General features: G+C 43.7%; 1 protein-coding gene across 1 annotated transcript in view; it reads left to right on the top strand.

Annotated features, from left to right (window-relative positions):
- RHPN2 (rhophilin Rho GTPase binding protein 2) overlaps positions 1 to 24,857 on the top strand; it is a 47,990-nt gene that overhangs the window by 6,615 nt on the left and 16,518 nt on the right. The window contains exons 2-6 of the mRNA XM_056862558.1: positions 13,111 to 13,226; positions 15,433 to 15,561; positions 19,324 to 19,399; positions 22,410 to 22,487; positions 23,567 to 23,691. Coding sequence (XP_056718536.1) covers positions 13,111 to 13,226; positions 15,433 to 15,561; positions 19,324 to 19,399; positions 22,410 to 22,487; positions 23,567 to 23,691 — 524 coding nt within the window. The remainder of the gene's footprint in view (positions 1 to 13,110; positions 13,227 to 15,432; positions 15,562 to 19,323; positions 19,400 to 22,409; positions 22,488 to 23,566; positions 23,692 to 24,857) is intronic.

Consider the following 24,857-nt stretch of genomic DNA (forward strand, 5'->3'; position numbering starts at 1 on the left):
TGCCGGTGTTGTTCTGTAGCAGCTGAAAGCAATTTTGGCATCTTAAGACCTCAATTTCAACGTGTCATTCTCTTTTCTACGTTTTGGAATGCTCTCCCGTATTATAAACTCCCTACAAATAGAAAAGCTGCACAGTAGACCTTTTCTGTTTGTTGTGCTAGTCTTCCATTGAAGGGGAATGTCTTTTTTATGCAAAGAGAACATGCAACGCTGGAATTTGTCGCCCGAAGTCCATTCCTTTTCTTCATTATCATCTCGTTCTCCTGCATGTGTGTGACTCACACTGGAGAATCTTGCCAGCCCCATTTTGAAGCACTCTTACAATGCCCTCCTAAGCAGAATGACACCCTTACACCCCAAAGACTTCAAAGGATTGCATTATTACTGTCCGAAAATCTTTTTCATCCCTTTTCTTCTTCTTCTGTTATCTCTTACAAGAAGTCCAAAGCCTAACACTATTAAAGTAAGCATATTTACCATCTCCTTGGATGGCAGACTACTTGATCCTGGGACTAATTTACTTCCCTGCCACTTGTGAATCTTATTTACCACCTGGGAATTTGCTTTTGTTCTGGACTGTTTTCCCACCTTTCTGTGAAAGAGCTTAAAACAATGGGCACCATAGTAAAGATCTTTGCACTGTCCTGAGCTCCTACATCAAACTAGAGCTCCCCGTAGGAGATTCTTTGTGCATTAACAAAGATAAACAGTATAAACTTAAGAGCGATTCATCCCAAGTCAATGAAGTTGTGAGACTGTAAACAGAAAGGAGAAGCAAGAAAAAAAAAGTTGCAGTGGTTCTTTTAGCCTTAATGCCAAAAGAACTCAAAAGTTTTCACTCTGTATTGTGTCATTCCGGTTGGTCTTAACATACATGGCTTTTGTTTTGGGGGGTTTGCTTTGGGTCAATGAGGCTACCTGCAATCTTTTCCTAAAATACCATAATAATGTCTTAATTTAACTCTTAGTGCTGGAATTTTTAATGTTTTTGGGAAAGTGCAGATATTAGCATTATCTTTATTGGAGATCAGGGCATGGAGAGTGTGAAATGAGTATATGTTTCTGGCTAAATCTTATGCTGTTATATGCCAGTTTTTGAATGTCTATGGGAGAAAGACCTGGATGAGACCAAAAGGCCATCTAGTCCAGCATCCTCTTCCCAACTATGATGGACCTGATGCTTTGGTAAAACCCACAAGCAAGCCAAGAAATTGGCAGTTCTCCCCATCTGTTGTCTCCAGCAACTAGTGTTCAGTGGTATATGGCCTTTGAATGTGAAGGTTGTGTTTAGCCACCATGGCTAATAGGAATTAATAGACATATCCAACTTTTTGGTCTCATTTTAAAACCATCTGACCTACTGGCTGTCACCCTACAATTACGGCATTGCATTCTATGGGTTGGATCCCCTGTCTCTATTCTGTGGGTTGGATCCCCTGTCTCTATTCTGCTAATGGTGGAGCTGCAGCCTGAATAGTACAGCTTAGCCTGAGCGGGTCAGGGCTTGAGAGCTAAGCAGGGTTGGCCATGGTTAGTGCTTGGATGGGAGACCACCAAGGAAGACAAGGGTTGCTGCTTAGAGGAAGGCAATGGCAAATTACCTATGCTTGTTTCTTGCCTGGAACATCTAGTGGATGAACTTTTCATGAGTTGGTTGCGACTGGAAGGTATGTTGTTGTTCTTCTCCGGGTGGGAAAGCTGTACTGCACCAGAGGAAGCCTCCTCCTCAGAACAATATATCCAGCTCTTTGTGTCGTAGGCTTCAGCATTAGGGTTAGAGGTTTTTAAGCAGAGACTAGATGGTCATCTGTCAGCAATGCTGATTCTATTACCTTAGGGCCTTAGGCAGATCATGAGAGGGAGGGCATCTTGGCCAACTTCTGGGCATGGAGTAGGGGTTGCTGGGGGTGTGAGGGGAGGTAGTTGTGAATTTTCTGCATTGTGCAGGGGGTTGGACTAGATGACCCTGGTGGTCCCTTCCAACTCTATGATTCTACTATTCTAAGATTCCATTTCACTGTGTGTTGTAGAAAGAAAGTACATTCTGTCCTGAGCTGAGATCTAGGCAAAGATGAGATAGAGAGAACTCCTCCTCATTCTTTTCAGCTGTGGTCAGCTTTGGATATTAGTCACGGGAGTACCGAATTATTAGTCATGGATATGGCAAAGATGTAGCTTCCGTGGTGCCAGCATGGCACACAAATGCACTGTATGGCAAGTGGGATAACGGTGTGTCTGCAAGTATCTTACTTCCTGGTTATGTTTTAAAACTTCCTTATGACTGAACATCAAGCTATATACATAGACAGGAGATGCTGTTCAGGAGAGACTGGAGAATGAAAGTGGCTATTAAACCTTTTATGACCAGCCTTCATGTGGATGGTTTGTGTGCAGCTGGGTAGAAAAACACTGAGCACACGTCCCCACATTTAAAAAAGAAAAAGAAAAACCTGCACAGCAGGGTAAGAAAGCAAGCTTTGGCTCAAATTCTATTTGACTTTCTTATTTGTATAGTTCAGTTGAAACCACTGGTGAGTGATCTTGTTAATTCTTTTCTTAGTGTGGATTAGATATTAAGGCATGCCTATGCCCAGATTGGTCCCAACATTGGTTCTCCTGCTGCATCTGCTTAAGGAAATCAGGGAGGCTGTTAAAAGCAGAGTTACACATTTCTCTTTGCAACATATTTTTAAAAGTATGTGTTAGAATAATGCTTGCTTTTACTACATCCTTTTGCCTTTGAGCTTTAAAGGAAGAGAAGGTTTAATGGAATCACTTCCCAATGTTTTTTTTTTAAGTGATTTAATACTTATTTAATTTGTGATAGGGAAAGTCAAAGAGAGACTGGCATAGAATTTTGGGTCCAAAACAAAGCCGCTTCGTTTGTTTACAGGTGAGAGGTGACATTTTCCAATGATTTGGGTGTGGGATCTGGAATGCAAATTCTAGATCATTCTGGGGCTTGGAAGAGTCACTATCTCTTAGCTTCCATTGGGTCATCTATATACAGGCATACCTGAGAGCCAGCGTGGTGTAGTGGTTAAGAGCGGTGGTCTCTGATCTGGAGAACCGGGTTTGATTCCCCACTCCTCCCCATGAGCGGCGGAGGCGAATCTGGTGAACTGGATTTGTTTCCCCACTCCTCCACACGAAGCCACCTTTGGCTAGTCATAGCTCTCTCAGCCCCACCTCCCTCACAGGGTGTCTGTTGTGGGGAGGGGGAGGGGAGGTGATTGTAAGCTGGTTTGATTCTTCTTTAAGAGGTAGAGAACGTTGGCATATAAAAATCAGCTCTTCTTCTTCTACCACATTTTATTGTGCTTTGCTTTATTGCACCTCGCAGATTTTGCATTTTTTAGCAAGTCTATCGGTGCCATTTTTCCAATAGCATGTGCTCACTTAGTGTCTGTCACATTTTGGTAATTCTCACAATATTTCAAACTTCATCATTATTATTACAGTACATTATTTTTTAGACATAATGTTATTGTATACTTAATAGTCTACAGTATAGTGTAAATATAACATTTGTAGGTTACAAAGCGACTCACGGTTTTGTTATTTTGCCCAGTTTGGATGTTGTAATGCTGCAGACCGCACACAACAAGGGAAAGGAAGGGGGAAGGTGGCATGCAAGCCTGAGTGTCAGTGTGGTACAGTGGTTAGAGCATCAGTCTAGGATCTGGCAGACCCAGGTTCGAATCCCCACTCTGCCATGGAAGCCTGATGACCTTGGGTTAGTCACACTCTAATCTACCTGACAGGGTTGTTGTGAGGACAAAAATGGCAGAAAAGAGAACAATGTAAGCCACTTCAGGTCCTCATTGGCGAGAAAGGCAGGGTATAGATGAAGTAAATAAATAAATGAGGATTCCATTCCTATCTATTGCAAATGAATGTTGGTTTGTGATGTCTGAATGTAACCTAAAAAGGGCCTCGTTGGTGTGTGTGTGTGTGTGTGTGTGTGGCCCAGCATTGTGTTTCCAACAGGGGCTGGCCAGATCTTTCTGGGATGCCCACATCCAGGGCATGGAGGCAAGAGCTCCCTATCACTAGCATTTGGCTTTTAGAGAGAGATTGTCACTGAATAAGGAAGTTCTGTTTAGCTATCAAAATTGACAACATGTATCTTTTTGGGATTCATCAAATTGAATTGGTTGATGCGAAGTAATAATAGGGAGTCAGCCTATGAACTGCTCCTCCTGAGGATTCCCAACGCAATTTTAGACTGAAAAGGGCTGTGAGCAATGCATTAAAAAATGTAATTGTGTTCATAAATAGCTTAATTGTTTGCTTCTGTGGACTTGTTTCCGGACTAGAATGTGGAAGCCAAAAAGTACCATGTCTGGGAGAAAGTTAGCCTGAACAGGATTGATCCAGAACCAGATGCATCCTATGTGATGATTGACCCATTTTGGATTGCACGCGAATGGCCCAGGAAAAAATGATCAACAAAACAAAACAAAAACCTGAGCCAAATAAGCAAAACTTATCTCGGACTGTGGGTGATGTGTAGAGCCCTTTTCAGACATTAACTGTATGTGTACCAGGAGCTCAATGACCGTGTATATTGGGAGTGTGCGTTACCCATGGGGCTCTCAAGATGCATGGTTGCTATGTTGTCTGGCACGTATTTTGCATATGCAGCCGTACATCCAGTGTTTCACATGCGCCAAACCTGTATTCACATGCAAAATACAAACAGTCCCGGTGACCGCACATATTGGGAGGATCTATCTATGATTGTCAAACCCCCAAAACACATGAAAATACTGCCTGAAAAGGGCTATAGATAGGGAGGTACTATAGAGAATAGGATTCTACTTCTTGACACAATAGCATTATTGTGGTGCTTAACTTTACTTTGGTTGGGCAGCTGTCAAAATCTTTTTCTCTGTAAATTTTGTAAGTGACAGTAAGGAAATAATGTGGTCTTATACCCTAGTTGAATACACTGTAAAGTTCTTTGTCCCCAAGTCATTGCTAAGATTGTTCTTTCTGGATTTTTTTTTTTATAAACAGGGTGTGCCTCTTGTAGACAAGCAGTTTTGTTTCCTGATTTTATAAGTCGTAGGTCATAGGTCTAAAATAGAACCGTATTGTGGCAGTTCAGTAATTAACTGTATAGTATATGTGGTGGAAAGTGCCATCAAGCTGACTTATGGTAGAGATTTCAAGGCAAGAGATGTTCGGAGGTGGTTTGCCATTGCCTGCGTATAGTATATACTTGGGGCTTAATATGTACCAGGCTAACCAGGACATTGTCCCAGAATAGGGACAGTTGGGGAGGGGCTGTGGCTCAGTGGCAGAGCATCTGCTTGGCATGCAGAAGGTCCCAGGTTCAATCCCCGGCATCTTCAGTTAAAGGGACGAGGCAAGTAGGTGATGTGAAAGACCTCAGCCTGAGACCCTGGAGAACCGGTGCCGGTCAGCCCTGCCAGAAACAACAAAACTAGTTTACCCTTTAACTAAGCGGGGAAGTGTTTGCTTCCCTCCCTCCTTTCACAGTTGGACATGGGGGCAGGGGAGAGAGAGAGAGAGAGACTCTCTGCTTCCTGGCCTTGTCTTTGTCAATGATTATACAGGGAGGCCAGTTTTAAGATCCCTTAGCACCCATGCTGTTGGACATATAAGTACAGGAAGCAGATGTAAAAGGTAAATTGGAAGAAGAAGAGTTGGTTTTTATATGCCAATTTTCTCTGCCACTTAAGGAAGAATCAAACCGGCTTACAGTCACCTTCCCTCCCCCTCCCCACAACAGAATCCCTGCGAGGTAGGTGAGGCTGAGAGAGCTGCGACTAGCCCAAGGTCACCCAGCTGGCTTCATGTGGAGGAGTGGGGAAACCAACCCGGTTCACCGCATTAGCCTCCGTCGCCCATGTGGAGGAGTGGGGAATCAAACCCGGTTCTCCAGATCAGAGTCCACCGCTCCAAACCACCGTGCTTAACCACTACACCACGCTGGCTCTGTGTCTGCCTGCACATGATCGCTCTGGATCCCAAGCTTTTCCCTGAAGGGGGGGGTCACCTGTAGGATTTCCCTCCCTCTTATTCCAGCTCCCAGCTTGTTTAAATCCTTGACCCACTCACTGAAAGGGGAGGGAGAATAAGCCATTTGCCAGAGATAACTTGGAAGGGATTCTTAAGCAAGTGGCTTTGAACAAACCTGGTTAATCCTTGGGAAGGCAGGCCTGCTGAGTTTACAGAGGACATTTATGGGCCACCTTGCGGCTCTCACAAATACCTTTGAGTTTTACAGTGTTGTTTTAAGCAGAGTTACACCCTTCTAAGCTCATTGGCTCCAGTGGACTTAGAAGGATATAACTGCTTAGGATGCACGGCAGCTGTTCTGTAGTTGGGCCTACTTAGAGTATTGAAATGTTCATTTTTATAGCTCATTCTACTTGTACCCATAGCTCACTTCGGCATTACTTAACCCCAAATACTTCAATTGAACGCAAGAACAGATTCCCTTGCTGGATGAGACCGCGTTATGTCTGGTATAGCAGACTTTTTGCCAGCCAGACATTTCTGTTTCCTCTCAAGCTTTTTGCCTGTTTTTTTAAAAAACTTTATTAAGAGAACATGAGAATACAACAACAAAGCTTTTTGCCTGTTAGTCATGACATCTAAACAGAACCTCCATGTTCAGAGGCAGTCTACCCCCAAACACAGAGCTCCATTTAGCTATCATGCAGAATAGCCATTGATGGATCTAGCCTCCATAAATCTGTGGCCATCGCTGTATTTTGTGGTAGTAAATTGCATTGCCTTTTGTCACTTTTTGCCGCTAGTCAGCTTCCTTGGACCATAAGATTTCTGTGTGTGTGTGTGTGTTAAGTGCTGTCAAGTCGCTTCCGACTCATGGCGACCCTATGAATCAGTGTCCTCCAAAATGTCCTATCTTTGACAGCCTTGCTCAGGTCTTGCAAATTGAGGACTGTGACTTCCTTTTTTGAGTCAATCCATCTCTTGGTGGGTCTTCCTCTTTTCCTGCTGCCCTCAACTTTTCCTAGCATGACTGTCTTTTCTAGTGACTCTTGCCTTCTCATAATGTGACCAAAATACGATAGCCTCAGTTGCTTCTAGGGTCAGTTCAGGCTTGATTTGATCTATAACCCACTGATTTGTTTTTTTTGGCAATCCATGGTATCCATGGTGTGATAAGATATTTAGTATGGTGGAAATCCTGCAGAGGAAAGGTAGGCAAAGGAGTTAAATGAAATGCCTGTGATACAAAGGTTTGCTTGGGAGTATTTACTGTGTTAGCCGTTTGTTTGCACTGTAGGTAGCAGAGTTGCGTATTGGGTGGAGCGGAATGTCTCATTTTTGCCGTTGAGGCACACCCGGTTTCAACCGTGCATCACCTTCTGATTTAACATTTGTCTCGGCTTATCGGTTGAAATGCCTCATAGCCACTGGCAATATTAAATGCAAACAATTCATCTGCTGAGTAGCTGTGTAATTGGGGCTTGGCTTTGCATCACATTTACATCAATTTCATTTCTCCTTTAAAAACCTGATTCTGCCAACCATTTAAAGATGAGATTTTGTTCAGCTGGATGAAAATGACCGGCTTCTGCTTTCTGGGGCTATGACATATGGCTTTGCCCTATTTGATAACAGCTTTATGGTTCGTCACTGTTTATTTTTTAGATTGGTACATTGGCAGGGCTATTTTATTGTCTTATAATCAGATTGTACTGAACTGCATTGGCTAGGAAGCGGTCTGTAAATCTGAGTAGCAGATCCTTACATATTAACAGTATCTGTAAGAGAAATCAAATGCATTTCCTCACTCTTTGAAGATCCATTCAGTATATTTGTATGCATCTCTGGTACATCTGGCTATTGCTATAAATGTAGTAGAACTGTATTATTAACTTGGACAATTGAAATTTGTTACCCTTCTCCATATTGCTTACATAGCTCTATGGAGCCAACCTCCAGGTGGGGTCTGGAGATCTCCCAGAATTACAACTAATCTCCAGACTACAAAGATTATTTCCCCTGGAGAACACAGCTGCTTTGGAGGGTGAACTTTATGGCATTATACCACACTGAGGTCCCTCCCCAAAGCCTGTCCTCCCCAGCCTCCACCCCCAAATGTCTATGGGGTAAATAAGCCTATGTCGGTAAAGTTCTTTGTTTAAATTTTTGGACGTTCCCCCGAGCCATTGGGAGAACCAGTTTGTTCAAGATTTCAGTGTCACGCCACTAAACAGTTGCAAAGAAAGTTTTTGCTTGGTCACTGCCAACCCTGCTTAGATGTTACTTAATGGTGGTAAGCCTGATAAAGACAAATTGCTCATTGGGTGACAACTCTTCAAGAGTCAGGTGAAGACTTCAGGTGAAAAACTGTATTGCTAAATGATTTCCCCACATATTAACAGTCTCTATTAAGGTTGCCAACTTCCAGGTGGCACCTGGAGATCTCCTGCTATTACGCCTGATCTCCAGGTGATCAGGATCAGTTCCCCTGGAGAAAATGGCTCCAGTGGATGGTGGACTCTATGGCATTATGCCCTGCTGAGGTCCCCCTCTCCCCAAACCCCCCTTCCCCAGACTCCACCCCCCAAACCTCCAGGTATTTCCCAACCCAGAGCTGGCAATCCTAGTGTCCATGCATATAGAAAACTGGATGTCAGGGAGAAAGCCACTAGACAGACTTCTTTTCCTGCCATCCTAATTTTCTATGTATCTCTCCCCCCCCCCCCCGTTCATGAAGGAATGTTCAGATATCAAATCTCCCACTTGTATTATGAAGTAGTACAGTATACAAAAGGAGCCCTTTGGCACAGAGTGGTAAGCGTAGGGTTGCCAGGTCCCTTTTCGCCACCGGCGAGAGGTTTTTCGGGTTGAGCCTGAAGAGGGCGGGGTTTGGGGAGGGGAAGGACTTCAGGGCCATAGAGTCCAATTGCCAAATCAGCCATTTTCTCCAGGTGAACTGATCTCTTATCAGCTGGAGATCAGTTGTAATAGCGGGAGATCTCCTGCTATTACCTGGAGGTTGGCAACCCTAGGTAAGCTACAGTACTGTGCAGTCAAAAGCTCTGCTCACGATCAGTTCAATCCCGACGGAAGTCCATTTCAGGTAGCCAAATCAGCCTTCCATCCTTCCCAGGTCAGTAAAATGAGTACCCAGCTTGCTAGGGGTAAAGTATAGACGACTGAGGAAGGCAATGGCGAAACACCCCGTAAACTAGGGTTGCCAGGTCCCTCTTTGCCACCAGCAGGAGGTTTTGGAGCGTAGCCTGAGGTGGGCGGGATTTGAGGAGGGGAGGGAATTCAATGCCATAGAGTCCAATAGCCAAAGTGGCCATTTTCTCCAGGTGAACTGATCTTTATCGGCTGGAGATCAGTTGTAATAGCAGGAGATCTCCAGCTAGTATTTGGAGGTTGGCAACCTTATTGTAAACATAGTCTGCCTAGTAAACATCATGATGTGACGTCACCCCATGGGTCAGTAATGACCTGCTGCCTGCACAGGGGACTACCTTTACCGTTATAGTATACAAAGAGTCTTATCGTATGATGAATCATTTGCATAGACTGGGTGCGTCTCGCTCTTCTCTGCCCTCCCCGTTCAAAGGATGACTGACTTGGACAGTTCAAAATCCATATCTTCTGTGCCTGCTAGAAAACTGTGATTTTTCTTGGGGACAGATTGGAGGGTCAGGGAGCTACAGTGTCCAAATACACAAGGTGTAGTGTGGATTAGATGACACTTTCTCTCCAAGATGTAGGGAGGGGTCAAAAATGATCTTAAGAAGAAGGAGAAGAGTTGGTTTTTATATGCCGATTTTCTCTACCTTTTAAGGAGAATCAAACCAGCTTACAATCTCCTTCCCTTCCTCTCCCCATAACAGACACCTTGTGAGTTAAGTGAGGCTGGGGAGAGCTCGAAGAAAGCTGTGACTAGTCTAAGGTCACCCAGCTGGCTTCATGTGTAAGAGTGGGGAAACCAACCTGGTTCACCAGATTAAGACACAACTGGGTTGAGATTCCTTCCCTGGAAACAAAGACAGAAGCAGGTCCATAGTTTTGAATTTCAGGTCTTGTTTGTTGTTGGTATCGGAGTGAAACACATCAGTAACTAGAGATAGATTAATAGTGACATGTTATTCAGGCATTTTGGCAAAACAGGATGCTTCCGGGAAATAGAACTACTCGAGTAGTGGAGTTGTTTTACAGGTGGCAAAAGGCCTTATTCCACCACTTTGCCACCAAAAAGAGCCAGTGTGGTATAGTGGTTAGAGTGTTGGACTAGCAGGGTTGCCAACCTCCAGGTACTAGCTGGAGATCTCCTGCTATTACAACTGATCTCCAGCCGATAGAGATCAGTTCACCTGGAGAAAATGTCCGCTTTGGCTATTGGACTCTATGGCATTGAAGCCCCTCCCCAAACCACACCCTCCTCAGGCTCAGCCCCAAAAACCTCCCGCCAGTGGTGAAGAGGGACCTGGCAACCCTATGGACTAGGATCTGAGAGACCCAGGATCTGGGAGACCCAAGTTTGAATCCTTTGCCATGGAAGCTTGCTGGGTGACCCTGGGCTAGTCACTCTCTCTCATCCTAAGCCACCTCACTGGGAAACCCTGGAAACAGCAGGAGGTGGGAGTAGGAAATGTGCATCCAGAAGGGGGAAACAGGCAAAAGTCACTCCCCTTACATTAGTGGAAAAGTTAGCCAGGATCTATCTAACCCAGTAACTTTTATCTCTGTTTTTTCTCCCCACTAGCCATGATGCACTAGAACAGTGATTCCCAAACTTTTCGGGCCACCGCCCCCTTGGTTCCACAAACTCAACCCCAGCGCCCCCTACCCAATCCTATAAAAAGTATTATTCAAAATAGGGGTTTGCATGAAGCACTAAAGAAGATAATAAAATTTCAAAACAGTAACAATTAATTGCGCATTTATTCCAAATCAAATTGAAGCTTTTTAGTTGAATTTTTTTCAACAAAACTAATGAACTTGATCCAGTGGTACCAGCTCTTCAAAGTCTGGAAAACAATTCTGATAGCTTCCACCAAATTTGCCAGCATGGTGCCGTAGCTTGATCTATTGTAAATTAGTGAACAACACAGTTGAAGGGGCCCACCTCTAGCGCCTCCCTGCTGCCCCCTTGCCTCTTAGTGCCCCCCCTAGGTAATCCCACCATCCCCCAGGGGGTGGTACTGCCCACTTTGGGAACCACTGCAGTAGAATCTTTAAAACATGCTGTGTGCTCCAGGTATTCCAAAGTATTTCCTACTCCTCCACCCCCCAAAAAAGAGAGAGGGAGAGAGATTCTGTTAGTCAACAGTGTTCTCTGGCCATGTACTGTTCTTGAACAAAGATAAGATGTCTGTATTTTGTTGGTGTTGGAGCGTTGCCTGTCGTTATTATAGAGTTGCCCCTGGTCAAGCAGGGGACGAGCCATAGCTTGGTAGCAGAGCACTGGCATTGCATGCAGAAGAGCCTAGGTTCAATCCCTGGCTTGTCCAGGTAAAAGATCAGGTAGCAAGTGTCTGAGATCACGGAGAGCTGCTGCCACTCAGAGATGACTGTGCTTGGGTAGATAGACAAGTGGCCTTGCTTGGTAGAAAGGCGGCTTCACACAGCTATTTTAACTTCTCTGGGTAGTGATAATGATAGCTGAGCTTCTTATCTAACCATGAGAGGGCCCTCCCCCTCAGTTTTATCAGTAGTCACCACAATGGAAGTGGTTCTGTGCTAACCAAATAGCAGCATCGGAATGCTCTCTAGCTGTCTTTGTGAAATTGCAACCTGAATGCAAGCGAGACTGTTATAAAATCCTGATTAGATAAACCGAATGTTGACGAGGAACATACTCCGCATGTGTTGTGGAGTCCTCATGTGGGCGGTTCAGTTTTCAACCATCCCGATATCCAGGGCTGGAAAGATATTTTGAATTCCTCTTGGCCAGCATCCGTTCTTTTGAAGTACATCATCTGGACAAATATATCAAAAACTGCCAGGTGCTGGCATCAGATGTACAGAGACTCTCAAGGCAAGACTAGCCAGTCAGTATAAGTTAACACTAAAAAGAGTCTTGTAGCATTTTAAATAATGTTAGAGTTATTGTGACAGGAGATTTTGAGCACACTTCCTCAGATGCATGAATTATGAAGTCGGTTGCAAATACATACAGATATGGCCTAGGGGGGGAAGTACACAATAGGTCAAACGGCAATTAAAAAGAAGAGGTACAGTCTGTGACATTTCTATGCAAGTCCTAACTGTATACAAGATAAACACAGGGACCATTCATGACGGCAGTCATAGATATTAGATTAGATGGACCTATCTGCATGACTTGTAGTGCTATCAATGATAACAAATTCCATTGGTGGACATCAACAGGTGATTTAACGTAATGTGCTGTATCCCAAAGCACGTCAGGACGATGCGCTTCTGATCAGGGGACACCTTAAACACAATGGCTTTGATCCTGGCTGGCACACATAGAAGGCTCTCACTTTCTCGCTTTTATCTCCATTCCTGCAGCCCCTTTCGACCCCCCAGAAAGCATCATTCCTGGTCATGGGCTGGAGGGAGAAGGGGATGAAATCGACCCCTTTCCTCAGTGGAGTTACACGTTTGCACAAGAGGAAGGGAGGAGTGATTTCACTCCCTCGTGCTTCCTCACAGTAGCTCCCCCCTCCAATCCGTACAGCTGTTATACCAAGCAGATGCCATGAACCTAGGAGTGATCTTTCCATGGGTTGGAAAAGGCTGCAATAATTGGAGGAATGCTGGAAATCTCCATGTTTTGCGAATGGAGTGGTATGATCTGTGTCCATCAGATTACAATGATTTCTTTTCAAAAAACATTGTGTAATACATAGTCTTTCCTAACAAGGAGATAAGGTACAGCTGGTCTGAAGTTTGAAGCCTCCAAGAAGAGAACTACAATCTTTCCTAATGTTTAATTTGAATATTTGCAGAATAGAAGAATAATTCATGAGCACCTCAGGTCAAGGCTGTAGGGCATTCTAGATGTCTCCCCAGAGATTAGGAGCTGTGGGGTTTTGAGGGTCAGCTCCATCCACTTAAAAGATGTTGTTTTGGTCGCCTGCTAAATAATGCATTTCTGTATTCCAGGGATGTAACCCTCTTGCAGAGACGGGACGGAGCAAACTGCAAAACCAAAGAGCTGCCCTGAATCAACAGATATTGAAGGCGGTGAGGATGAGAGCTGGCGCTGAAAACCTTCTCCGGTATGTTCCCACGATTTCCCTTCTCCTCTGTCCAGGGCGACAAAATGCAGCCTTTGTCTTTCGAACTGGAGCAGCCGCCAATTCTCAGCCAGCTGTCCAATTGCTCCCATATGCTTCTGAGGCAGTGGTAGAGAGAGACGTTGCACAAAGCATAATGTAATATTTTTTGCACGTTTCATCTCTCAGAAACCCATGTTTTTCCTGTGCCTCTTGGAGAGGAAAGCCTTTATTTGAAAACTGTATAGGTTCTGATTCCTAAAATGTCTCTATTTAGAGGGCATAGACAGAAAACTAATACACTGTTTGAAAAAATGGAAAACAGAAATGTTAAAACATCACTTAACCCTTCTTAGAGGATAATATCAACTGGGGAAGGATACTTGCTTAGACACCTGCTGTCACCGAACATGTGGCAGAGTATTTTTTTCCCCCCCAATAATTACTGTACATCTCATTTGACAATACATCCTATATACCAATCTTTGACTCGGTAAAAAAATAAGAAGGTAAAGAATAAATAAACAGTTTAAAACCAACCGAGGTAATTTGTAGGCACTGGGCAACATCAAATGGAAGGATGCCGGTGTTCGCTGCAGTTCATATCCGCTGGCTGGATGAATACATTGTTATGGTATTTAGATTGAAGTATTTTAACTTGATGGCTGAGTTTTGGTTGGTTGTTGTTTGTGAATCCTTGTGGGTGCCTGAATTTATGCTCCCTTGTTGCTATTTTACTATGCCAATAAAGGTGTCTGAATCTGGATACTTGCTCTGCTGTGCATGTTTACAATTTTTATTTGGGCTTCACAACCAGCCATTTTTTTTCTAGTAGACTTTGGTTCTTGATATTTTATTAACATTTTCAAGAAAAAACAAATTATATACACATACATTCACACAATTTGAACTCGTTCGGGGAGTCTATTTCATCTTACATTTCAAACATCTTATACATTGTTCTTATATTCTACATTTTGGTTAATAAATTCCTTCTATTCTATATAGTAAATTTTAGAAGCTGATCCTTATATCTAACAGTCTACCCTTTCCATTTAACATAATCAAAATAACATTCCCATTTCTTTTGGGATTCTTCAATCGTCTTCTCTTTCATCAAGCTGGTCAGTCTGGCCATCACCACAAATTTGTTCATCTTTTGTTGCCGCTTTTCCAAATCTGGAATGTCCTCCTGTTAGCAGCTGGATTTTATTGTGTAAAATGGCAAAATCCACTTGCAAACAATCATTAAAGTGCATTGAAAATGGATTGCAAGTGTTATTATTCAGTATGTGTGAAGTCTACCACTGTATTAGGCTTTTAGAAATATGGTTCCTTGTTAGGGGAGGGACTGTGGCTCAGTGGTAGAGTATCTGCTTGGCATGCAGAAGGTCCCAGGTTCAATCCCCGGCATCTCCAGTTAAAGGGACTAGGCTAGTAGGTGATGTGAAAGACCCCTGCCTGAGACCCTGGAGAGCCACTGCCGCTCTGAGTAGACAATACTGACTTTGATGGACCAAGGGTCTGATTCAGTAGAAGGCAGCTTCATGCGTTCATGTGACTTCACACATACTGAATAATAACTCTTTCAATCCATTTTCAATTCACTTTAACAATCGTTTGCAAGTGGACTTCGCCGCTTCACACAGTAAAATCCAGCTGCAAAGCGCATTGAAAGTGGATTGAAAGTGCATTATTCTGCATGTGTGAAAGTGCCCATTGCCTCTGGGGTAACTGCCACTTGGACTGTGAAGCAATTAGAACTTGAACCCCCAGGGAGGGGCTATGGCTCAGTGGTAGAGCACATTCTTTATACGCAGAAGGTCCCAGGTTCAATCCCTAGCATCTCCATTTCAAGGATCTCTTTCTGTGCCTGGTACCTGTGCCTGGTACCTTGGAGAGCCAGTACTGATCCACTGGGATCAGTGTTCTGACTGTATAAGTTATATCTCTTAGTTATTTTGTCTACTTTGACTAAAATATGTATCCACGTGTTTGGGCCCCTGTTACTGCCTGAAAGCCATTCTGCATTCCTTCTTGGCAACAGACCAAGTCAATTCTGGAGCAAGAGTTTTCATATCAGTTCTTAAGGGTGGAAAAAAATCTTAGAAATGTAGGGAATGCCAGTAAGGGAGCATGAGACTCCATATACAATAAATGGACTGTTCTCAAAACACTCACAAAGGTGCGTATCATTTTCTTTTGACAGCGCAACAACCAACAACAAAATAAGAGAGCAGGTGCTTCTGGAACTGAGTTACGTAAACTCGGATCTGCAGATCCTGAAGGAAGAGTTGGAAGGACTGAACATCTCTGTTGAGGTCTATCAGAACAATGAGTAAGTGGGAAAGATGAGATATGGCCTTATTGATCTGCTGTCTGTCTGCCGCATGAAAATAAAAGGCTGAGAGAAAAATGCATCTTTAAATGAACACAAGTGCTGGAAAAGGAGGCAGGAATGATGCATTTAGGTGACTGCCAAAAAAGTTCGCTCTGGCTCTTGACGGAGGATTAGATAGGGTATTTACCTCCTCTTTGGAAAAGGTATTAATAACAATTAATTCCGATACTTAATTCTCAGAAATGCTTTCTAGGAGGTGGTTTGAATGGGGAGCAATGCAGTAAGCAAAGGCCAAATTCTTCCTTCTTATTAATCTGTCCAAAGCTTGCAGACAAAACGGAGCACGGTTTGTACTGGAACATTTAATGCCAGGCCTTAGGCAAATGTAAACACCCGAGGTAAATGTAAATCTCATTTGGTAGTGTCCCTTCTTCCACTAAACAAATTTCACCCTGGAGAACGAATTTTAATTTGGCATCTCTTAAACTTCAGGCTACTTTTTCTGAACACAAGTGGCTGAGGGAAAATTGCCACAGGTTACGTGGCCAGAGGCTTTGTGTGGGGTTGGCTAAATGTGCCACCTAGCTGCTACCATTGAATTATGACCAATGGGGTGGATGAGGCCTCTCTTGTTGCTGGAGTTCACCGTTGGATGGTGATAGGCCTGATCTGAGTGGTACAGACCCCAGGTCTGAAGAATGGGTAGCGGTCTCCAATAGGGCTGCCAACCTCCAGGTAGGACCTGGAGATCTCCTGGAATTACGAATGATCTCCAGACCACAGAGATCAGTTCCACTGGAGAAAATGGCTGCTTTGGAGGGTGGACTCTATGTAGCATTAAAGCCCGCTGAGGTCCTTCTGAACCTCGATTTGGCAACCCTACTGGCCAACATGGACAGATCATTGGCTGGCCAGCTCCACATTGAGCATTTTTACCACAAAACCTTGTGTGGTGTCCACTAGGTCGCTTGCAAAGAAGGAAAAGAACCTAATGAAAAAGCAAGGAATGCACTCTGAGAGGAGGAAATGCAGAAACCAGTATAAAATAATAGCCGTCGATCAGTCATTACAGAACAGCTGGAGACACTGACGTAAAATAATTGGCCCTTCACACAATAATGCCTTCTAAGTGCACTCTTGGTAGCTTGGTTTTTAAAGAAAATATGGTGTCTCTCTTATACATACAGGTTGGGGTTGCATCCACTGAGCATTGGATAATCACTACCATTTCATTTGTTTGTTTGTTTGTTTGTTTTGGTATATTTTTATCCTGCTTTTCTTCCCAGTGGGGATCCTGAGCAGCTTACAAAACATCTGGCTTAAACAAAATTTACAAACATGGCATATAAAACAAACAAAAAAGTGAACAAGACATCTTAGGCTGATGTCCACCAGGTCAATACGACTGGCCAAGACCACAGGCTGTAGTCCACAGGGTAAGAGCCCTTCCGCTTGCGACCCTGCCCATGCCTGGGCTGTAAAAAAATACCTTGAGTAACTGCATCCTGTATCGCTAACCCTCCACCAACAGACAGCAGACTCAGGGAGACAGATGAGCCCTTTTCTTTTAGGGATAGGATGGTCATGGCTACTAGTAAAAATGGATGCTAGTCATGATGCAGCCCTATTCTCTCCAGGATCAGAGGAGCATGCCTATGATATTAGGTGCTGTGGAACACAGGCAGGATGGTGCTGCTGCAGTCGTTTGTTTGGGGGCTTCCTAGAGGCACCTGGTTGGCCACTGTGTGAACAGACTGTTGGACTTGATGGACCTTGGTCTGATCCAGCGTGGCCTTTCTTATGTTCTTATGTCATTCTGTTAACTGAAAAAAACAGCCACTGATTCTTTGTTCATGCCTTCATTTGCTCAAGCTCTCTTCTGAGCAAAACATGCACCGGAGGGAGAAAAATGGAACAAGGCACTGTGCCCTAAGGTCTCTAGTTTTGTCTTGGTGCTTTGGCAATCATTTACAACTGGCTGTTCCTGTGTGGACAAGCTAATCCAGTTGCAAACGATTGCTATAGCACAATAGCCAAAGATGGGCGGATACACACTTGGTTTCGATTATCACTGGACCTCTTCCTTAATCGATAGACATGGCAGGCTGGTAGCCCACACTTTTAGCATTGGTTCAGGGACGTTTTGTAAAGGTTTATGTGCCCTGCCAATCAGAAAAGAGAAGGTGATTATTCTGCCCCCCCCCTACCATGAGGTTGGCATTTCAGAGAGTCACAAAGAGAGATTGAATTCCACTCCACATTCATCATCGGTTCTGACGGGAATGTCGGTGCCCATGGAAATTGTTCACAAACCTGGCAACTTAATAAAGATGGATCATGGGGGAATGATTTAAGTCAACAAGCGAAGGGTTTGTTTTAATGTCCTGGCTAATACCGGAGATTTTTTTTTTGCCTTATTCATCTCCCTGAAAGTAGCTGGCATTTGCAATTACGATGGGGGGGTTGCTTCCTCTTCCAGCTTGGGCAGCAAGTGAGGCGGATTGCTTCCATCTGTGATAAAGGAGAATCTGGAGGAGAACTTCAGGCTTCCTCTGATTGTCCCCCCTCTTTTCTGTGGCAGTTGCCAGGAATAGACCCTAAGCAACTGGTTGACAATGTGCACAATTAGCCAACAGCATGCACAACATGCATGTGGAGAGCTGGGTTTATGGGTGTGTGTGTGGGGGGGGTCAGTCATAGAGCCTCTGCTTGGCATGCAGAAGGTCCCAAGTTCAATCCCGGTTTATCCAGTTAAAAGGACCAAGTAGGAGGTGATGTGAAAGACCTCAGCCTGAGACCCTGGAGAGCCGCTGCCAGTCTGAATAGACAATACTGACCTTGATAGACCGATGGTCTGATTCAGTATAAGGCAGCCTCGCGTGTTTATGCGTTCCTGGATTCAAACTTCCATCATCGGGACGGAACTTTCTTGTCTCTTCCCCTTCCCACTGCAGCCCACGGATCTCCTTGAAATGCTTCTCAGTGGGATAGGGGAAATTAGTGGAAACTGGCAGTTTAGTCTGGATCCAATTCTAGGCGGCTTGAATTTGGGGGACTCTACCCTGGAGTCAGGGTGATAGGTCTCCCAGTACCTCTCCAGCGTGTGGTAAAAAGATAGGCAGAATTCCATATAGATCAAATCTATACATTTTTTTGGGGGGGGACTGTAATAGAATAGCAGCTTTGGAGCTGGGGAGTTTGTATTGTATTGTAGGGGAGGGGCTATAGCTCAGTGGTAGAACATCTGCTTGATATGCAGAAGGTCACAGGTTCAATCCCCAGCATCTCCAGTTAAAGGGACTAGGAAGGTAGGCGATGTGAAAGACCCCTGCCTGAGACCCTGGAGAGCCGCTGCCAGTCTGAGAAGACAGTACTGACTTTGATGGACCAAGGGTCTGATTCAGTAGAAGGCAGCTTCATGTGTGTAGAATAGCTAGAGGGTTTGCCTATAAGCCGGGATAGAAATTTTTGATAACCCACAAACTCATTGAATAGCCTTGGGCTCCTCTTGCTCTTTCGTCTTCATCTCTCTTTCCTTTGAAATGGAAATGGCTACGATTCACTTAACTAGGTTGTAACCTGAGCAAAAGAAGGTGAAACAATCCAGGATGAAAGGAGCAGTGAATTACTCTTGAAACAGGAAAGTGTCAAGGAAGTCTCGAATGGTGCACAGAAGCTTGTCAGGGATTCACTCTCTCTCAAGAGAGAGGGAAGAGTTAAGGGATTAACCTATTTTATGTGTTCCTCTTTTTAACACAGACAGACGTTTAGCATTCCTCTGATACCACTTGGCTTGAAAGAGACCAAAGATGTCGACTTTGCAGTGCCCTTGAAGGTAGATTTTCTAAGAAGTAGCCAAAAGCTGTATTAGAGCTATAAACATACGTGTATTACAGATGTTGTGATATTATTATTCAAAAATAACTTTTCAAGTATTTTATGTGGTTGCATGGAAATAATTCATGAATGTAATCCAAAACTACCAAGGGAAAAAAAGTCAACTCAAGATTTTATTGTGGATCTCACAGTATTTCATGGCTGCTTAATATACCTTGGCAGTCCTGGAACATTCTAAAGTCACCGTGTGAACTTGGATGGTTTTGAGGGTTAGGAGGGAAATATTTTTTAAAATGTTCATTTCTTGAACTTCAAGAGCAGATTGGAGACATAATATGGACTTAAAATACATTTCCTTTTAATATATTACTGTAAGATTTCCTCCTTGATTTTTGAAATGTCAAGATAGTCTAATTCCTCATGGATCTCTTTCTGTGTCATTCTCATAGACCTTCGAGTTTATGGGGTGAGGGAGTTCTATAGACTGTCACTTCTGAGAGTCCTTTTTACAGGAATAAAGAAGCCGATTGTGTCCTACTTTGGGACCAGCTTTCTTCAGAACAAACTCAGGATTTGTACCCACAAACATTTTGAAGTGTGGACTCTTAAAATTGGCAGTACCAGTTCTCAAAACAGTAGATCATTCTTTGGGCTAGCAAATTTGGGGTCAGATTGGGCATATAATAGGGAATTCTGGATGACAGAGATGGAGCTGGTGTTATGGGTTGTGTGGAAATGGTCTCTCTATAGTCCTACAAAACATGGACTAAAGTTATTGAGTCTCTTGGTCACAGAACGTTGGTGGGAGGGAATGTGGCTTCACCTGTAGACCTTTTCCAAGGTCTCCAAAGTTTTTTTTTTAGTTGTTTTATATGATTGTGAGGATGTTTTATGGTTCTGTGTTTGAGATTTGATGTGTGGTCTGTGCACTAATATTAAAATCCCCCTCCTCGGATTTAATTCTGCTGTACCCTTTGGGGCCACTTAAAAATATGACAGAATTGGTCTAATTAAAAAAAAAGTTGGCACAAGCGCTTGAAACCAAAGATCAATAGAAACGTGAATAGAGAACATTTTTTGCTGGGTCAGGCAGACTTTGATCACAGATTTTGTTTCAAAAGACACTGCGGCTTCTGTGCGTTTCATAAATCATGTGACGCCCTTTTAAAAAAAGAAATGTTTATCAAGATTCTGACTGGTGCGCCCTTAGGAAGCTATGCAAATATTTACACCATGAATGAGATCAGACACATTTTTTTCCCTTCCCCACCTTTTTTCTCTGAATTACTGTGCCGCAAAGCTAGACAATGTTCAGCTCTTGAGCTTTACTCTGTTGCGTTGTTTTAATGCTTCAAAATCAGATGACCCTAGATCTTGTGGATCCTAAGAACCGCACCACCAGTTTACATGAACGTGAGGATCTTAGTCCTGCCCCTGGTCCAATAACATTCTGCTTTATAATATGACTTCGGGGAGGGGGGTGGGGTCTGATGTTTAACACCCCATCCCCAGTCCCGCTGTGTGTGTGTGTGTGCCGTCAAGTCACAGCTGATTTATGGTGACCCCAGAGGGTTTTCAAGGCAAGAGATTTTCAGAGGTGATTGGCATTGATTGCCTCTGTGTCCCGTCTCTGGTATTCCTTGGTGGTCTCCCATCCAAATTCTAACTAGGGCCGAACCTGCTTAGCTTCTGAGATCTGACGAGATCAGGCCAGCCTAGGCCTATCCAGATCAGGCCAGACATGTCCAAATCTTGCACAAAGTAACTTTGGATCCCTGCTAATATCATTTGCTTTTTCGTCGTTCCCTGGATGACGAAATAACTCCACAAAGAGAAGTCTATTTTTGCCAAGAACGAGGAAATGAAAGAGTCTGGCAACAGTTGCCTGCAGCAAGCCAACCAATCAACAGTCCCTCCCAGCATTCGGGGATTGGCATGTGGGCTATCGCATGTTTAATTTGGACAATCATAGACAGTCCAGCCATTAACTGTCAGTGGAGGAAAGCAAGTAGGATGTCAAGGGTAACATTCAGAGTTTCTGGTTACCATAGTCCTTAATTTTGATCAGTACAGAGCTAGAAAATGGGTTGCTCATGTTGTGTAACGGCCGTTAAACCTTAACGGTAGAAAAGAGCAAGAGTCCAATAGCACCTTAAAGACTAGCAAAATTTGTGGCAGGTTATGAGCTTTCGTGAACAACAGCGAAGTATCTGAAGAAGCGAGCTGTGGCTCACGAAAGCTCATAACCCTGCCAGAAATTGTGTTAGTCTTTAAGGTGCTGCTGGACTCTTGTTCTTTTCCACTGCTAGTGACAGACCAACACGGCTACCCATCGTGATTATAACCTTAAGTATTTTATAAAGCAGTTTCAGTTTTCAGAATGGGTATGACCAAAAAAAACCCCCAAATGATCCACCAAAATTATGTACTACGTTAATCAAGACAGATTTGGGGGGGATCGTGCTGGAGAGAATGGTGGTAGTAGGGAAGTGCTGTCATATACAAATACCTGGCTAGCATTGGCTGAGGACTTATCTGGATGTTTCCTTAATAAGATATGCCATTGGGATTGAGGTGGTCTCACAAATAGCTTCCCAACCTGCATTCACCATTATGGGGCTAGGGGCTATTTTCATAATTATCGTTTGAGCTCCATGGCATCCATGGAAACCCATTCTAAGCTTAGGTATAACCTAATGAAGGCACGTGTTTATTTCACGTGTATCTAATTAGATCTTTGAAAACCTAATTCTTCTTGGTACTAGGTATTTTATTTAGTGCATTTATATTCTGCCTTTCTTCATGGAATTTTGAGGTGACAGACATAGGATTCTTAGGAATTCTCCTACCCATGTACTGACCTGGACTTGCTGATCTTCAGCTATATAGACCTTTACCCCCCCATCTGCATCCAGTTTAAAAACTTCCAAGCTAGTATCCAGTTGTGAGAGAGAAATTCAGCTATTACCCAGTTAACTCTACAATTCTTCAACATGTTTTATTTTCAGGATTTCATTCTGGAACACTACAGTGAAGATGGTTCGGAATATGAAAACGAAATTGCAGATCTGATGGATTTGCGACAAGTAAGCTGAGTCTCTTTAAAACTACTGTATTTGGTTTTTCCAAGAACCTACTACACGACATAAAACTCTTTAAAAAAAATTCGGGATTACAGTTGCAAACTCTGGGTTGGGAAATTCCTGGAGATTGGGGGTGGTGGAGCCTGGGAAGGGTAGGGAGGGACCTCAGCCAGGTATAATCCATCTTCCAAAGCAGCCATTTTCTCCAGGGGAACTGATCTCTGTCTTCTCAAGGCCAGTGGTAATCCCAGGAGATCACCTCATGGAGGTTGGCAACCCTATTAGGGATGCTTGAAGCCCATGTGGTATAGTAGTGGATAGTGTGTTGGACTAGGGAGATTTGTGGGTTTGGATTCCTGCTCAGCTGTGACTTTGGGCAAGTCGCTTCTCTCTTGGCCTAATGTACCTCACAGGGCTGTTTGTGAGGATCGCTCTTGTGATTGATGGAGAGAGAGAGCAAGATACCTTCGTGATGAACCCTACATGTTTACTTAACGAAGTTGAAGCTACTTCACATTACAAATTTACCCATATGGAAAATGGTAACAGTGAAAACACAACCCTTTTGTTGCCGTCTTCCGCCAACGGGTGAAGACTTTTTTTTTGGTTTCGTTTAGCATTCTGTCAGTGATCCCTCCTTCCTAACCAATGTTTTAATTGCTATTTTATGTTTTGTCTGTATTATAACTGGTTTTCTTAATTGTATTAATGATGTATGTTGTGGGGATTGATTTTTAATAGTTTTAAAATGTGATTTTTGTCACGTGTGCTTTAAATTGTTGGGCCCCTGTAAGGGTAGAAAGGCAAGCTACAAATGTTGTAAATAAATAAATCGTGACAGGAAAGATAATTGTTATAAATCATTCATATCTGCCTGAGCTAATTAAATTTTGAGGTCTAGGTGGGCTATTGAAAAATGGCAGTTGGGCTGTGAAGTAGGTGAGAAAGAATGGGGCAATTGGAAGACTTCAACAGGCTTTCCTTCGTCCAAAGGACCGTTTTCACCTATGGTGATGACAGAAAAGCCATTATGTGGTCACGTATCGATTATATCATAGCTAACGGGGGTTGTTTGTTTTAAGGCATGCCGTACTCCTAGCAGAGACGAGTCTGGAGTTGAGATGCTGATGAGCTACTTTCTTCAACTGGGCTTTGTGGAGAACAGGTTTTTTTCACCAAGCAGACACCTGGGGATTTTATTTACCTGGTAAGTGTTCTCCGTCCCTCCTCCCCCCCCCAACCGACATAAAATACTGTTAATCAGACCCTGGGTTTCAAGCTAACTTGAAACATAGCTTTGCCTTCTTAATAAGAGGGCTTGAAACTGAACCCAGCCTCGGTGCTTCTGAAGGGGAGCTCGCCCCTCGGCCAAAAAAGCTCTTAGGGGTTTAGTCGAGCGTTGCAAGGAGAGGCGTGTCGTGCTTTAAGAAACACACGCACAGGAAGGAATCTGCTCTCCCATTTACAAAGCTCAGCGATTTCAGGTGTGTTACGTGCTCTCATTTAGGAACACTGTTGACTTTTAGTCGAAGGACAGGGTTGTGTCTGGTACGGATGTCATGTTAATCTCTTAATTACGGGTAAGACGTTGGGAGCAGGCCTCAAGATTGTTTCGATCCTGGCTTCAAATCCTTGGTAGCTCTGGTTAGCTTCAGCTCTGGCTTATTGGGATGCCAGGATCAAGCGTGGCTGAAGTGGGGGGGGAGGAGAGGGGGAGGAAGTTGGGAGAAGGAGCAGACAGAAAGTCCTGATTAAGAGAGACCTCTGGTAATGCTGATATCCAGAGGATTGGGAGGGCAGTATCCTGAGGGTGTACTTCCAGTCTCTTTACAGTGTAATAAAGGGAAATGACCAAAGTCACGTCTTCACTAGCTCCTGAGAGCCAGTGTGGTGTAGTGGTTAAGAGCTGTGGTTTGGAGCGGTGGACTCTGATCAAACCTGGTTTGATTCCCCACTCCTCCACGTGAGTGGCGGCGGCTAATCTGGTGAACCGGGTTGGTTTCCCCACTCCTACACATGAAGCCACCTGGGTACCCTTGGGCTAGTCACAGTTCTCTTAGAGCTCTCTCAGCCCCTCCTACCTCACAGGGTGTCTGTTGTGGGGAGGGGAGAGGAAGGTGATTGTAAGCCGGTTTGATTCTTCCTTAAGTGGTAAAATTGGCATATAAACACCAACTCTTCTTCTTGTATTGAATGGTATAGTTTCATCATGTACCATTATCCAGTATTTTCTAACATGCCCGCCACATATGATAAAATGTTGCATCTGTTTTCTGACATTTCCAGTATTTCCCATTAAAGTCTTTGTTAGCTTTTGCTATATCCTTAGGTGTAATATACCATCTAAAAACATTTTGTACCAATTATCTCTCA

This window comes from Euleptes europaea, chromosome 17, assembly GCF_029931775.1.
Source record: "Euleptes europaea isolate rEulEur1 chromosome 17, rEulEur1.hap1, whole genome shotgun sequence".
In the NCBI taxonomy this organism is placed as follows: domain Eukaryota; kingdom Metazoa; phylum Chordata; class Lepidosauria; order Squamata; family Sphaerodactylidae; genus Euleptes; species Euleptes europaea.